The sequence below is a fragment of the Petaurus breviceps genome, unplaced genomic scaffold (assembly GCF_028583685.1).
Source record: "Petaurus breviceps papuanus isolate PSGF00001 unplaced genomic scaffold, PetGlider_PUasm1.0 89292, whole genome shotgun sequence".
Classification (NCBI taxonomy): Eukaryota; Metazoa; Chordata; class Mammalia; order Diprotodontia; family Petauridae; genus Petaurus; species Petaurus breviceps.
The window spans coordinates 56,400-73,476 of record NW_027187035.1 but is presented as its reverse complement, the minus strand read 5'-3'; the positions used below and the strand labels follow the sequence as shown (position 1 = coordinate 73,476).

The 17,077-nt window shown below is 40.2% G+C and overlaps 1 protein-coding gene across 1 annotated transcript in view; it reads right to left on the bottom strand.

Annotated features, from left to right (window-relative positions):
• XDH (xanthine dehydrogenase) overlaps positions 1–17,077 on the bottom strand; it is a 79,743-nt gene that overhangs the window by 29,281 nt on the left and 33,385 nt on the right. Inside the window, exons 14-20 of the mRNA XM_069107235.1 lie at positions 10,773–10,957; positions 10,466–10,637; positions 8,036–8,119; positions 7,102–7,271; positions 5,724–5,847; positions 3,458–3,577; positions 2,974–3,070 (exon numbers count right to left, since the gene is read on the bottom strand). Of these exons, the coding sequence (XP_068963336.1) occupies positions 2,974–3,070; positions 3,458–3,577; positions 5,724–5,847; positions 7,102–7,271; positions 8,036–8,119; positions 10,466–10,637; positions 10,773–10,957 (952 nt within the window). The remainder of the gene's footprint in view (positions 1–2,973; positions 3,071–3,457; positions 3,578–5,723; positions 5,848–7,101; positions 7,272–8,035; positions 8,120–10,465; positions 10,638–10,772; positions 10,958–17,077) is intronic.

The window sequence follows — 17,077 nt, the reverse complement described above, 5'->3', positions numbered from 1 at the left end:
GATGAAAAAATCAGGATTCAAAGAGCTCTAAATAGGGTAGAACAGGCTGGATCACATATAAAAAAATAACAGAAATAAGTGGAATAGGGAACAAGCATTTATTAATAACCTGGTTATTATGTGCCTTGTTAAATGTTAAGCATTTTACAAATAGTATTCCATTTGATTGTTTTAACAAGCCTGGGAGGTAGGTGCTATTATCAGATATCTCCATTTTATTGTTGAGGAAACTGAGGCAAACAGGCTAAATTACTTGCCCAGGGTGATACAGGTAGTAAGTGCCTAAGGCTGGCTTTGAATTCAGGTCTTCCTGACAACAAATTCAATAGTCCTTTATGCCGTCTGGTTGCCTTGGCTTGGAAGCTTGGCTTCAAAAAATTGTACTTCGGGGCGGCTAGGTGGCACAGTGAACAGAGCACCAGCCCTGGAGTCAGGAGGACCTGAGTTCAAGTCCGGCCTCAGACACTTAATACTTACTAGCCATGTGATCTTGGGCAAGTCACTTAACCCCAATTTCCTGCCTTCCCCCCCTCCAAAAAAATAATAAAGCTATTATCCTCCTGTAAAAAATGTATTTCACAAGTACATAATGGGTGAAACATGGCTAGATAACAGTTGGTCTTTTAAAAATTATCTGGGGGTCTTAGTGGATTACAAACTAAATATGAATCAATGGTGAAATAGGAAAGGAAAGAAAGATAATGCAATCCTAGGGTGTGTTAAGAGAGGATAGATGATTGAATATTTGGAGAAAGGGTATTTCAGATAGAGGCAATAGGGTAAATGGAGACACAAAGTGGGAGCATACAAGTTATATTTGGAATATAATGAACAGACCAATTTGATGTGAATGTTTCATAAAGAAAGGCAGTAAGAGATAAAACTGTAATGGTAGATTGGGGTCAGGCTGGAGGGTCTTGAATGCCAAGCAACTGATGCAGTACATGTTTAAAGGTAGGAGAGAGGGATTCTGTTAAAGAGAAACTGAAAATATTAGAAAGAGGTTTGTCTGAAGAAACAAAATCAAAGATAAGGTGGGATAAATTGGAACAAAGAGAATAGGTATAAAGGAAGAGGGAAATCTATTCTGATATAGGAGAGAAAGGAGTAAGGATTGGGATTGGAGGCAGATCATTTCAGATGGGCAAGAGGGAAAATGAGAGAGCTCACTCCTGATAATATCAGATTTTTCAGTGTAGTAGAAGGAATAGAAACATCCAAATTAAGGATAGATGTGGTGAGTTTGAGACCATGTAGAAAAGAGGGAGGGGGCAGCATACCAAGTCTGGAGCCAAGGAAGATGCATCTTCATGAGTTCAAATCTGGCCTTAGACACTTACTAACTATGTGACCCTGGGCAAGTCATTTCACCCTGTTTTCATCAGTTTCCTTATGTGTAAAATGAACTGGAGAAGGAAATGGCAAACCACCCCAGGAGCACAGCATTGCCAAAAAAGGGGGTCACAGAGAGTCAGAAATGACTGAACAATAATAATAATTATTAGGAAGTTTTCCTGAAATCAAGCCTAAACTCTACTCTGCAACTTTCACTCCTAACTCTGTCCTCTAAGACCAAGAAAAATGAATCTTTTTTGAATGTTATTTATTTTTATTCTGATTTTAACCAGAACCAAATAAAACAAGTATTTCAATATATACATAATATATTTTCATATACAAAAGAAGGCTATATACATGAAAACTCATATATCTATTATATGTCACGTGATAATGTTCTAAGGAATATAATAAACTCCAACTGAAACTTTCAAAAAGAAAGAAAAGAATCTAATCCCTCTTCCATATGATGACCCTTCTAATATTTGAACACAGCACGTCTTCCCAGAGTATTGCTTTCTCCACTTAAGCACTCCCCAGTACCTTCAATCCATCCTCATATGATATGAACATGAGAATCTTCACTATCCTGGTTATTTTATCTATAAACTCTCAAATATATTAATGCCTTAACTAAAAGCTGACACCCAGAAATGAACAAAGTACTCTGAATGTGGTTGATCAGCAGGATTATCATTGCCTTATTTGAGAGATACCATATGCTTTTTAGTAAAGCTTGAGATAATGTTAACTTTATTGATAATTACTTGGGGTTAATCTAGCTTGGATTCTTCCAGAGACAGCTATGTGGCATAGTGGATAGAGCACTAGCTTATGGAGTTTGGAAGACCTGAGTTCAAATCCAGGCTCAGAAACAAGTCAGTTAACTTCTGTCTGTCTGTTTCCTCACCTGTAAAATGAGGATAATAATAGCACCTACCTCCCAGAGTTGTTGTGAAAATAAAATAGCTAATACTTGTGAAGTACTTTGCAAATTCTAGCTATTATTATTAAGACTCAAGCATCCTTTGTGGTTATGGGTCAAGACTAAAGCAATTTAATGTTACCATAGAATCAGAATACCCCAAGATTCTGGACATTGCAGATCATCCTGTTTGGCTTAAACAAAAATCTAATATTTAATAAATCTAGAGGCAACTAGGTGGTAGGGTAGATAGAGTGCTGGACCTGAAGGCAGTTAAACTTGAGTCCAAATCCAGCCTCAAGTACTTAATATCAATGTGACCCTGAGCAAGTCACTTAACCTCTGTCTGCCTCAGTTTCCTCAACTGTAAAATGGGGATAATAATAGTAGCCACCTCACATAGTTGTTCTGAGGATCAAAAGACATGCTATAAAGGGCTTAGCAAAGTGCCTAGCACACAAGAGGCACTTAATACATGCTTATTCCCTTCCCTCCCTAATCTCCCCTTTGGTTTCTTCATCTTTATACAAAGTTTTACAATGAGGGGACTAGAATAGTTGATATGCTCCATTACAGACACAAATTTCTATGATATTTAGAAATAAAAATCTAGCATCCGTATGCAAGACTGTCACTTGTTTTTTTCCCAAATGAAAGTTGCCACCTGACCCTCCCCAAGCACCGTGAAGGGAAAAATTAGACAACTGTACCTGAAACAACGTTATCAGCTTCAGCAAACCCTTTTTTGAGGTCTCCTTTCTCAATCTTGAGCTCTGAACCATAGAAGGAATTGTTTTTTATTGCATCCTGAATGACAAAAAATAATGCATGGTACCCAGATCTTCAGGGAGTTAATGGTAGGAGAAGAGAGAAGAGGGCTGTTTTTGACTTAAGGAGGGCACATTCTTGGAGTCGACTGTGTTTTTTCTTTCCCAGGTTTATTTGGATATACTCAGGAGATGGGTGGAGGCAGGGAGATATATGAACAGAAAAATCAGAAAGGGCCTCAAGGATCGTATTTCTTCAAAGCAAGCTACACAGCATGATAGAGGGACTGTGTTTAAACGCTGTATATCAAGGACAACAAATACATACAAAAATGCAGTCAGAGCAGAGGTGATGAATGAAAGTTTAGGCAGGGAAAGGGAAAGTCTCAGAGTAAAGATGCGAGGACCAGGGTCTAGCATTGGTCACCTCAATTGTGATAATGGCTGGAAGTTCCTCATAGGTAATTTTCACAGCTTGAGCAGCCCTCTGTGCATGTTCTGGGGTATCTGTGACCACAGCCCCAATGATGTGTCCCACACAAGTGACCTAGGAGCAAGGAACACTGCTGTTGAACCAAGATGGTCTCAGTAAATCAACAAGCCCATTCAGTCATTCCTTGAACTTTCTATGCTCCAGCTGCCTTCCCTAAGTCACCTGTTCCTATCAAAGCTGGAGAAGCTGAGCAGCATAGAGAATAGAGAATCCCCCCTGGAGCTAGGAAGAACTGAGTCCAAGTCCTGAAGTCATGTGACCCTAGGCAAATTATCTAAGATCTCAGTGCTCTAGACGGCTCTCTGAGACTGTAAGTAGCAGAAAAAGTCCTGACATGAATTCTTAGGAGTCTTCTCACCTGGGAGATCCCTATCCCAGTGAAATAACGAGTCTCTTGACCCTTTGTGTCAGAGGAAAGGAGAAGAAAAGGGAATGAGCATATACAGTGCCTACTTTAGGCTCTCAGTCCTTTACAAATTGTTGTGGTTCATCCTTTGTTCTCGAAGAGGATCAAAGACATTTTGAGAATGATGTCTCAACTTGCACATTAATTGGATTTGAGGGAGGCAGAAATGCACAAAATTGTCAACCTCATTCTCTCATCCAGTCACCAAAGACCTTTGGCAAGACAAAAGTCAAGACAACTGGTGATGGCCTGGGATGCAGCAGATGACCTTGGCCTTTCTAAATATTGTCTCCTCGGGTCAAAGACATATTTACAATGAGGTTGTCTTTCTAATATCATTATTAGTATTATACTCTGCACTAATATTAATATGAGGTTCCATTATAGTGCAGTAATATATCATTTAGTGAATATCACTGGGGAAAAAAGGTATTCTACAGAACTGAAATTTCCAGATAATTGAAATTTGTTAACTTCTAAAGCACTAAATAAATGCCAGCGAGTATTTTTAGGGTTTTCTTTGTATCCCTGAGGCCAGAGGCAGTTAGGTGGCTTAGTTAATAGAGTGATGGGCCTAGAGTCAGGAAGACCTGAGTTCAGATCTGATCTCAGGCACTTACTGTTTGACACTAAGCAAGTCATTTAATTGTTGTCTGCCTGTTTCCTCATCTGTAAAATGAGGATAATAATAGCACCTACATCCTAGGGTTGTTGTGAAGATCAAATGAAATAACATTGCAAAGCACTTAACACAGTATCTGGCATATAGTAGTAGCCCAGCTTAAAAAAAAAAAGTTTGCTCCTTCTCTTCCTCCCAAAGTCTATTTTCCACTAATACCATGTTTTGTATACAGTAAATAATTAATGTTTCTTGAATGTTAAATTGATAGAGTATGCATGTGCATACATAGATTATGTATATACATGTATATATGTAGATACATATATATTTCTTAGAAAATGGACTGAGCAATTTCTATTTTTGGCTCTTCAGACAGCTTTTTTTACTATCTGCAAAGTTGAAGCTCTGTATAGTTGAAGTGACTAGAATATATAAAATACTTCCATAAATTGTGTTAATGTTGATTTATAAGTCTATTCGTATCTAAGTAGTTAGTGTATTTATTTAATCCAGAGGCATCTAGGTGGCATAGTGGATAAAGCATTGGACCTGGAGTCAGGAAGACTTAAATTCAAATCCAGCTTCAGACACTTACTATGTGATACTGGCAAGTCATCTAACTTCTCTTGGCCTCATTTTCTTCATCCGTAAAATGGGGATAATAATAGCAACTACCTCCTGAGGTTGTTATAAGAATAAAATGAGATAATATTTATAAAGCTCTTTGCAAATCTTACAGCACTATATAAAAATTAGCTCTTATTAGCATTTTCATCATAATTATTATCACCTAGATGATAGTTCCTGTTTTAAATAGAGAAACTCAGAACAACAAAGGTGGCAATTGTTAAACTACCGCTACTATCTCTAAGGACTAAAGTGCTTATAATTGCACAGTTTGCCAAATTCAGTGGACATCATTTTGATGTAGGATTTTCACCTAATGAGGACATCAGTCATTCATGAACTAAACCAGCAGAAGGATGAGAGCAGAAGTGTCATTAAGGTAGCCCTTCACATAACTAATTCCTTCTTTCTGGTGGCATATCAGACAAATGGATGTTGGCTGCCCCTGCAGGTATGTAAAATATAGAAACTGGACATTTTGAGAAGACGTGACCAAGACTAACGATATGAAAGTCTCTACTTACTTCACAGGGAACAAGTCATACCTTGTGCTTAGCAAAGACAGTTTCGTCATTAAATAGTCCGGTTTCATTACTCCCAGGAATATCATCAGCTGAGAGGAAACAAACGAACCCGGGGACTTTCTGAGCTTCTGAAGCATCTATGGATCTAAAAGAATGAGCATCATGAGTGGGAAGGCAAGGAAGCTGCAGCAAATGCTATCACTTAGGTTGGGTCTCCATGGGCAAAACGAAAAAGGGAAACAATTATCCAATGAATTTAATCACTGCTTTCTTCCATTTCAAGCCTTGTTTTGGCCTGGATTCCTCCACTCTACACTTTGGACTGTAATCACTCACCCCTACCCTAATACCAAAGGAATAGAAAATCATAGAGACATAGCATAGGGTAGGAAAAAGTCCCCAGACTCGGAATTTGAAGGCTCTGTCACTTACTAGCTGTGTGGCCTGTTTTATCATCTCTCTGAGGCTCACTCAGATCATCCATAAAACTGAGAGAACAATACTTAAACTGCCTTTCTTGCAGCATTACCGTAATTGCTAATCTTTGCAAAATGCATTAAAAGGTGCCACATAAAACTGAATTATTATTATTGTTCTCCATAATATGCAGAAGACTGTGCTGGGTACTGAATTTTCTGACACAACCCTTATGCAAAAGCTAGGGAGAAAATTTGCTCACCCATTTTACACAGTACTTGTACTACTATCTAATATCACTATACCAGAGGGAAAGTTACAGTGTTTGGATCTTAAATTGTCCATGGTATTATGGGAGGAGAGACCAATATCACCAAGCTGCAGTAATTCTCTAGTCCTTCTGACCATCTCCTCCATGGAAAAATGAGAACACAGACGAGGTGCTTCTGTTCTTTCAACATCCTCACCTCCACCCAGACGTTATTTGGCTAAAGGGAAGAATGCCTGAGATGACACTGACAAAGCACCCCAATAGTCTCCTATGTTGTTTAAGTAATTTCAGTCAATTAGTCAAGGTTTCTAGGCTCCAACACAAATAATGTGTCATATAACTTCATATCACTTTCCTGAAAGTGTTTGCCAAGTTTTTTTTTAAGTTTTCCCTATGTTTAGTTAGAGAAATAAATGGTTAAAAATGGAGATCAATCAATCAGTTAACAAACATCTGATGCCCTTTAGATTGTGAGGGACAATAGGGTGCTCTGAAGTGAACACACAAAAGTGAGCTGAGACCTCAGTTGATCATTTAGAATTCTGCAGGAATCTTATCATTTAAAAAAAATACATCTTTAGATGTAAGATTCCTGGAGAAATCTGAATATGATAAGGCCTTCAATGGTCAATCCTAGGGAGATACCACCTAATTCCTAATTTCTAGGTCCAAAGGTCACTTTATTCCATCATATCCATAGCTACAACTCACTTGATTTTGGCATGAGCCTTGGTGCTGGTGACTAGTCGCAGACAGAGTTCGTTGGAAAAGAGGGGAATGTCATCACAGTACATGGCCTCCCCTGAGGCCTGCATGGCAGCAGAAAGATGGGGGATGGGGCGGCCCACCATGTCATCTTCAGTTTGTCCCTTGGGAACTTCCTAGAACAATAGGAATGACCAGTCAGACGAAGCCTCTGAAGGGGGTGTCTCAGGGAAAGAAGGGAAAAGTTTGAGCTGAGGAGGCAAAGGAGGCTGGAGAAATAAAACTGGGAGATACAAGGAGGCAAAAAAGACTAGAAGGCACAGAATCACAGAAGGAAAGGGAACCTCAGAGGCCATTAATCCAACCCCCTCATTGTACATGAGAAAACTGAGGCCTAAGGAGCTTAAATAACTCACCCACATTCACACAGGTAGTAGATATCAGAGGAAGGCTTTGAACCCGGGTTTTCCACTTTATAATACTGCCTGCTAGTAAGGCTGCAGAAGACAGTGGGGCTTCAAGATTGAGTGCAATACAGAAGGAGGCAGAAGAAGCAGTTTTTGATGAGAAGGGAAAGTAAAGGTGAGCGTGATTAATCCCACTTCTGTCCACCAGCCCTGGAGGGGGGCAGAAGAGACAAGAGAGTGGGGAGGATTTGATCATTATTTAAGGAATAGATAAAAAGTAGAAATTGAAGCTCCAAGTACAAGATTAGGAGGAATAAAAATAAAAATAAATGCAATATTGATCTCAATATGATTCTGGATTTCTTTACCTGGAGAAAAATTCTGGAATTATTCACTGATTTTTTATTCAAAGGTGTCTAAGGATCACTGTCCTAAATGCATTTGGGCTAGAAATAGGAAGCCTACTGAAACCAGTTCAGAAAGATTAAGTTAGGAGAGGTTCTCCAGGTAAGGCTAGGTGCCTTTCCACTTACTTGGAAGAGCTGGACGTTGGAGGGCGGCTCTTTTTGAAAGAGTGTAGTGGCACTAAAATAGGTTGGATCCAGCTTATCACATTTCTGTGAAAGAGAGAATACAGAAATGAGCCTGACTGTACATATTCACAATATTCCAGTCAGTCAGATAACATGCTAAGTAAGCACTGTGCATACAAAAAGAGGCAAAAGACAGTCCTTGCCCTCAAGGAGCTTACAATTGAATGGGAGAGACAAGAAATATACAAATATGTACAAACAAGGTATAGAACAGAACAAATAAGAGGGGTTAAGAAAGTCTTCCTGTAGGATGGGATTTTAGTTGGGAGTGTCCAACAGGTGGATATCCATCATTGGTCTTAACTTGTACCCATGTGAAGATTTTTTCAACTAGGGAAGAGGTCATCTCATTTTATATTCCCTTACATGTTATACAGGAACAGCCGTTCCATTCTTGAACAATGATGACCAATGGAAAACAGACAATTTAACAACATCTTTTTCATAGGACGATGTACAGAAATAGAGACCTTGGGGGAATCCACATAGGAATATTTTTGATTGATGTATTAATTATATCTGAAGCCTAAGCAAACAGTGGAAAGAGACCTGGCCCAGGTACCAGGAAGTCCTAGATTCAAGTCTTGCCTGTGGCACATATTAGGCCAGCTAGGTGGCACAGTGGATAGAATGCCAGGCCTGGAGTCAGGAACCCATCTTCCTTAGTTTAAATCTGTCCTCAGACACTGCCAAACAGTGTGACCCCAGGCAAATCACTCAACTCTGCTTTAGTTTCCTCATCTGTAAAATGAGCTAGAGAAGGAAATGGCAAAGCACTCCAGTATCTTTGCCAAGAAAACCCCAAATTGGGTCATGAAGAGTTGGACACAACTGAAATGATCAAACAACAACAAACGACAAATATTGGCTGTATCATTTAACTTCTCAGTGATGCCCCAGGCAATTCATAAGACTCTAATTTGAAGAAGATGTCCATCTGCCTCCCCAAGGGCTTTCTACCCTCTAAAATCACAGATCTTGTCCCTCTCTCCCCAAATTGATAACCTGTATTCTAAACCTAGATATCACCTACTCTGAAGGATCAGTGCTTCCTATGGTCTACCCCAGCTCTGCCCAGAGCTCTTCCACTCCAATATATTTGTTTATACAGCACTCTAAGGGTCTGCCAAGTTCTTGCCATGTTATTTCATTTGACCTTCATAGAAACCTTAGTTTCTTAGTAGTTGTTACTATGAACCATATTTTCCAAATGAGAAAACCAAGACACAGAGCCTAGCGCTAGCCCAACATAATAAATGATTGTTGATTAAATAATAAGGCTCAGAGAGGTGATGTGATTTGCCCAAGGTCACACAGTTAGGCAGAATTTGGGTTCAGATCTTTCTGACTTGAAGCTCAACACTCTAGTAACTATGTCATGCTGCCTCCAATGGTCCATTTGGAAGAACAAGATAGTATAAAATTAACTAGGTCTGTCTATATATGTCTCTGTGTTGCTGCTGTTGTTCAGTCATCTGACTCTTCGTGACTCCATCTGGGGTTTTCTTGGCAAAGATACTGGAGTGCTTTGCCATTTCCTTCTCCACTCATTTTACAGATGAGGAAACTGAGGCAAGCAGGATTAAGTGACTTGCCAGGGTCACATATCTAGGAAGTGTCTGACATCTCATATCTAAACTCAGGTCTTCCTGACTCCAAATACAACACTCACTGCACCACATGTTTGTATAGCTTTAGATTGTGGTGTGTAATCTAAAACTCACAGGTCTGTACAGTCGCCCCCCCCCCACTCCTTACCCCCACCCCTAGTCCAGTGATGAATTCCTTCTGCCAAAGCAGATTACCAATTATTCTGCATCTGAGGATCTTAGACAGTTGGCTGAGGCACTGAGAGGCTGTGACTTGCCCAGGGTCACACATATATTAGAGATGACATTTGAACCAAATCTCCCTGACTCTGAGGCCAGCTCTCTATCTATTACCTGACACAGCCCTTCATAGAGTTTCATAATGCTGTGCTAATGTTCTTTTTCTCACAGGCCCTTGAATTTTCAAAGGGGAGATGTATTTGCCCCATGAGAGCATACAGGACAGAGGACTGAAGATGTATGATCTGTCTTCCAGACCAGAGGTATCAAACACAAAACCTCCACGACACTCCCAGGTGCAGAACCAAATTAAAATGTAATTGGTAAATATTTAGCAAATAAATAAAAACACAATAGAACATAGATAATGACAATACATGGGTTTCTAAGCCAGCAGGGATCCTTACGTACAGTTTAGAGGCCCTGATTCTATGTGTTTGATGCCACTGCCCCAGATGACTATTCCTTGGGCACATCAACCAAGACACGTCAGGAAGACTCCCTGTGCAAGCCCCACCCAAACAAGTCGCCCCCCACTCACATATGTAGTCTCTTTGTTCAGCTTCTGAAGGACAGTCAAGTAGAACTTAAAGAAGAAGCTGAGGGTGAGTGTACGTCGGAAATCTACCATCCCACCAGGCGCATCTGGCTCCAAGCTCAGCTCCTCAGCCAGGCTGGCACAGACCTCCTGAAGCAGCTCTTCATTCCAGGCTCTGGCCAGAGAGGAAGTGGAAACCTGAGACCCTGGGAGAAATCATCCCTTGCCCCTGACTTCACCCTCACATGGCACCCTGCCCACCCCTCCCCCAGCCTGACAGAATGAGCCCATTCAATCTGTACTCTCTCACCTCCCCTGCTGCTTTCTGGTGGTCTTCAGGGCTGGGATAGTCCTGTTGGCCATGCCTCCAAAACTGATATCCAGCTCCTGGACTTCGTGGCTTTCTGGTTTAAATAGGACCCTCATTCCACAGGTCACTTTAGCAATGTCATCCTCCCTTCTGGAGGCTTGTTTGAAGGCTGAGAAATACTCCCCCTGAAAGAAGCACAGGGTGGTCTTCTATTTATCACCATACTTTGCAAGTTGTTGACTAGATTAAGATTATTGTCCCTATTTTATAGAGGAAACAACCGTGTCACCCAGGAGGGTCCTGAGGGAAGCCTGCAGGGAATCGGGGAAAAAGGCATTAGAACTCAGTGGGCTAGTACAGAATTCCTATCCCCTGTCATTGGAAGGTCTGACTGACACTAATCTTGCTATTACACCCACAAGACATCACGACTGCCCAAGGGCTATACATGGGTTATCCCTTATGCCTGGGATAGGCTTTCTTACTTTTCACTTTTCAGAAATTCTTTGCTATTGTTCAGTCATGTGCAACTCTTCATGACCCCATTTGGGATTTTCTTGGCAAAGACACTGGAGTGGTTTGCCATTTCCTTCTCCAGGAATTGAGGCAAACAGGGATAAGTGACTTGCCCAGAGTCACACACTTACTAAGCCTGAGGCTGGATCTAAATTCAAGTCTTCCTGACTCCAGGCCTGGTCTTCTATCCATGACACCAGTTAGCTGCCCATAATGTTCATAATAGCTATTATTTACCCAGCGCTTTAAAGTTTGCAGGGCTCTTAACATATGTAAACTTGTCAAGTCCACCAGGACTTATTAAATGCCAAAGCCATCAAAGCACAACTCAAGTGCCACCTCCTTGAACACAAGATCTAGTTTAACTCCTTTCCCAGATGCCAGTAACTCTCCACCAAAGTTATGCTATATTTATTTTGTAATACATTTAATATATAACACATGGGCAGCTAGGTAGGGTAGTGGATAGAATGTTGGGTCTGAATTTAGGAGGACTCACTTTCCTAAATTCAAATCTGGCCTCAGACACTTACTAGCTGGGTAACCCTGGACAAGTCATTTAACCCTGTTTGCCTCAGTTTCCTCATCTGTAAACTGAGCTAGAGAAAGAAACGGCAAACCACTCTAGTATCTTTACCAAGAAAACCCCAAATGGGGTCAAAAAGAGTCAGGCATGATTGAAAAATGACTCAACAACAACATAATATATTTTAATATAGTTTATATATTCTTATATGTATATATGCCTCCCTCCTACTCCTACCCCACTAGAATAGAGCTTTGTGAGGACAGGAGATGTTTCATTTTTGTTCTTGTATTCCCAGGGCCTAGCCCTGTACTTTTGCATCCTAATAGGCACTGGGTAAATGCTGGTTGAATTGAATTAAATGAAACTAGAGTGAGAGCTGCATTAAAATGATCTTGACAAATAGAGGAGTGAAGATAGGAGCCTCAATGAGAACCCCTCTATCTCCACCATGGAACTTCCTTTTAAGGCAAGTATTGGTTCATTTTTGTCCTTGCAGTGCCAGATAAAGCACACAGTAGGTGTTTAATAAATGCTTGCTGATTGAGAGCTAGAAAGAGCTATCTATTAATTTACAAACAGGAAAACCAGAGCATAGAACCAGAAAAAGCTTATAGGATCCCCATAGAACAAATAAACTTTGATTATAGGAGAAATAATTTCTTTTAAAAAATGTTTATGAGGTCATTTTCTTCCCTACTGTAATCTTAGTCAATAGTTCAAATTTACTGTTTCTCAGTGGGTATGCAAACTCTCAGTGGGTTTACAAAGTCATGGAGAATGACATACCAAACCAAAGAATGAAAGGGCAAAAATGAGGGTGGAGGGATACAAAAACATACATAAATACAGTATGACTGGAAAAGGAACAGCCAGGAGCATCAGGGAAGGCTTCCTGTAGGAGGTGCCAGCTGAGTTGGACCTTGAAACAAGCTAAGTGGTGGGAGATGTAGAGGAAGAAAGGGAGTATATTATAGGCATGCAGTACTGAGTCAGGAGATGGGGGTTCCTTCCATGCAAAGCAATGCATCAAAAGGCATCAGCCCTCTCCTTCCTTCTTTTCAGAGGTGGAGTCTGGATGTGGAGTCTTATGTATATTGTCAGATTCAGTTGTGTTGGATACTATTGTTGATTTGCTTTTTTCCCCTTATTCCTTTTCTCTTTGTTATAAGGGATGACTCCCCAGGAAGGAGAGGCAGGAAAGGGTATATTCAGAAATAAAAGTAATGTAAAAATTAGTCAATTATTTTAAAATTTCTAAATTAAAATTAATTTAAAAATTAATTTCTTGGAGAAAGAAATGGTGAACCACTCCAGTGTCTTTGCCAAGATAACCTCAAGTGGGGTCATGAAGAGTTGGAAACAATTAAACAAACAACAAAAATAATAACACATTAAAAAAAACTAAAAAGGAAAAGCTGCCCATCCTTTGAAAGACACCCATCCTGTTCTCTGCTCTACTTGGGAACACAACAGATTGCTCCGGGCATGACGGGGAGATGAGTTCCCAAGTCAAAGTGAAATGCATCTGCTAGGGCCACTTTAGTGCCAACTTTCATAAAGAAAGTTGGTCCCTTTTTGAAACAGTAGTTGTTTTTATGAATTCAAAATGGTTTTCTTTTAGGCAGCCAAGCCCAGAGGCCATCACACCAGAACACAATGGAGGGTGCTTTCCAGGTATAAGCCTCCTTATTTCAGCCTCCTGCTATGCTACAGAGCTGTTGTGAGCTTGGACTGGTGCTGGCCCCTAATGAAAGCCAGATTGTGAATAAAAACAACAAAACCCCAAGAGCATTAGAGAAGCCAGAACTAACAGATGCTGAAATGCAGTCCAGTGAAGGCTTCTATTGATGACTCCCCTTCCAACTCAGAGATGACTTCCATCTCTTCTTGGAAAGACTGCTAGATTTCTGCCACTGAGAAACATATTTAGATGACCACATGTTAAAACTATATGGAAAGGGGCAGCTAGGTGGTGCCGTGAATAGATCACCAGCTCTGGAGTCCAAATCTGGCCTTGGATAGTTGACACACTTCCTAGCTGTGTGATCTTGGGCAAGTCACTTATCCCTAATTGCCTTGCCTTCCCTCTCCAAAACAACAACAACAAAAAAAAAACAAATACTACATGGAAACAATAGGCTTAGTTGTCTCATTTAATTCTTTTATAGGGTCTAAAAGAGCCAGTTAGGGAAAATATGTATTATGTATAAATACATATATGTGTGTATAGATATGGATAGACAGACAGACAGACAGAGACAGACAGACAGGCAGATGATAGATAGATAGATAGATAGATAGATAGATAGATAGATAGATAGATAGATAGATAGATAGATAGACAGACAGACAGACTAGTTTAAATATCTTATGGACATAAACTCTCTTAACCATATTGTTCAGGCATTTCAGTCATGTCTGACTCTTTGTGACTCCAGTTGGGGTATTCTTGGCAATGATACTAGAGAGATTTGCCATTCCCTTTCCCAGCTCATTTTATAAATGAAGAAACTGAATCAAACAGGATTAAGTGACTTGTCCAGGGTCACAAAACTATTAAGTGTCAGAAGCTAGATTTGAACTCAAGTCTTCCTGACTTCAGGCCTGGTGCTCTATCTACTTTACCACCCAACTGCCCCTCTTTTTTTTTTTTTGCTTTTATGTAGGGGGGGAAGGCAGAGCAATTGAGGTTAAGTGACTTGCTCAAGGTTACATGGGTATTCAGTGTTAAGTGTCTGAGGCTGGATTTGAACTCTGGTCCTCCTGACTCCAGGACTGCTGCTCTATTCACTGCACCACCTAACTGTCCACCAATTGCCCCTCTTAACCACAGCACTGAATAATTAGGTCAAAAGTAAAGGGAGAAGAAGAAACAATGGTTCCTCTAAATACTGTTTGAGTACTAATATTTCTAAAGGCAGAAATTCTTCTTTATTAACTTCACAGGATCATACATTTAGAGCTGCAAGGAAACTTACAAGTCATCAAGTCTCTATTTTAAAGATGAAGAAAGTGAGGTTTAGAGAGTTAAGTGACTTATCCAAGGTCATATAGCTGATCAGCCTCTGAGGTAGTATTCAAAGCCAAGTCTCCTGGACTCCAAAGCCAGCATTCTATCCCCTCAGCCATATTGTCTTCCTTCCCTCACAGCCACCAGTTCCTTAGGCTCCACCCAGGAAATCTGCCTTCAAATGCCCCTTAAGACATAGAAGCTCAGTACTATCTCTTGAATAGGTGACAAATGGAAAGAAAGGACCACACCTAAGCTCAGTGACTGTCATGAAGACAAGAAGAAACCACAAAAAGCTCTTTGGACTCTAGAAACATTCAGGAAATGAGCCAACTGTGGGATAAAGGAATTCAAATAGGGGATGGAACTGTCAGTTCAAGGCATAGAGACGAGTGCACACTTGTACAGAAATGGACTGGATGGCATTTTTCCAAATAAGACAGGAATAAGGACTGGACTTGTGATTTCATTGCTATAGGGAATTCCCAGGTAAGGAAACCCCCTCTACTAATGCAAGCTGGCACCTTTATAGTGTTAGAAAGCTGTCTAGTGGTATTTAACTTATATAGAAATTGATCCCTGACAGCTGCATATTGATGTAGAAAACCACAAATTAACATTATCTACATTGTATTATACTTTTATTTATTTTGTTACACATTTTCTAATTATGTTTTCTGATCCACTAAGAGTCTTCCCAGCCTTTCAGTCACAAGTTTGATGGTTCTGGTCTAGAGCACTGAGAGGGTAAGTGCTTGCCCGGGGTGCTGCCACAGTCAATATGTTCAGAGGTAAGATTTGAACCTAGGTCTTCCTGACTCCATCACCAGCTCTCTATCTGCTACACCATGCTCCTTGGAACCAAAACTCTACAATGTAGTCATAGGACCATAGGAGCATAGCCTTAGATATGAAGGAACTTTAGCGGTCCATTTCATCCATCTCTCCTTAATGTTACAGATAAAACCGAGGACCAAAGAGATAAAGCTGACACTACAGATGATGGAGTCAGGATATAAAAGAATCTTGACTGGCTAGAGAGCTTGATTGTATGTAAGGTGAAGTCCAATGGGAGTTTATAAATAAGACTTTAGTCTTTCCTATGAGTTCCAAAGATAAACTCTTCCAAGAACAACATGGGGGAGGCATGGTTACACATCAGTTATTCTGGGGGAGAAAAAAATCTGGAGGTCTTAGTGGAAGGCAAATTCATTATTAGACAGTAGTGTGATGTGGCAGCCAAAATATAATGAAATCTTGGGCATTAAGAAAAACACAATTTCAGAGAAGCCAGGTAGCACAGTGAATAAGAACACCAGCCCCAGAGTTGGGATGATCTGGGATCAAATCCAAGCTCAGACACCTAGCACCCACCCAGAAACATCTGGCCATGTAACGTTGAGCAAGTTACTTAATCCCAATTGCTTAAATTAAAAATAAAGAAAAACACAATTTCCAGGAATAGAGAGGTAATAATTCCACAGTACTGCGCACTCATCAGATTGTATCTGGAGGACTGTGCTCATTTCTGGTTTCAAAAGCACATAGACAAGCTGAAGAATGTCCAGAGGAGGACATCCAGATTGGTGAAGGACTGTTTAATGTGGAGAATGTAATATCCTGGGAGGATATAACAGCTGTCTTCAAGTATATGAAGAATGTTCTTATAAAAGAGGGACCAGTCTTGTTTGGTCTGGCTCCAGAGATTAGAGGCAGAACTAGTGTGAGTGGAAGTTACAAATAATCCAATTTAGGTTAAATATCAAGAAAACTTTCTAACAATTAGAGCTGCACAAATGTGGAATGGGATGCTTTATGAGAGAGGATGCCTTGTGGGAGGAAGACCTTCCTGTATTGGAGGTCTTCTAGCAGGGTTTGGACGACCACTATAATAAGGGTTACTTTCCTGTTTATGTTTGACTAGATGGCTACTGACGTCCCTTCCAACTGTCAGATTTTGTGAGTCTGTGATGCTGCAGAAAGGTAGTGGGTGGCAGAGTTGGGACAAGTATGATGTGATAATTTGGAACAAGAACACTGAACACGCTTTTCAAGAAATCAATGTGTTATTGGAGTTTGCAGAAGTGATTTAGGGTTAGTTTGGTAGGAAGGAAGGAAGGAAGAAAGAAAAAGAAAGAAAGAAAGAAAGAAAGAAAGAAAGAAAGAAAGAAAGAAAGAAAGAAAGAAAGAAAAAAAGAAAGAAAGAAAGAAAGAAAGAAAGAAAGAAAGAAAGAAAGAAAGAAAGAAAGA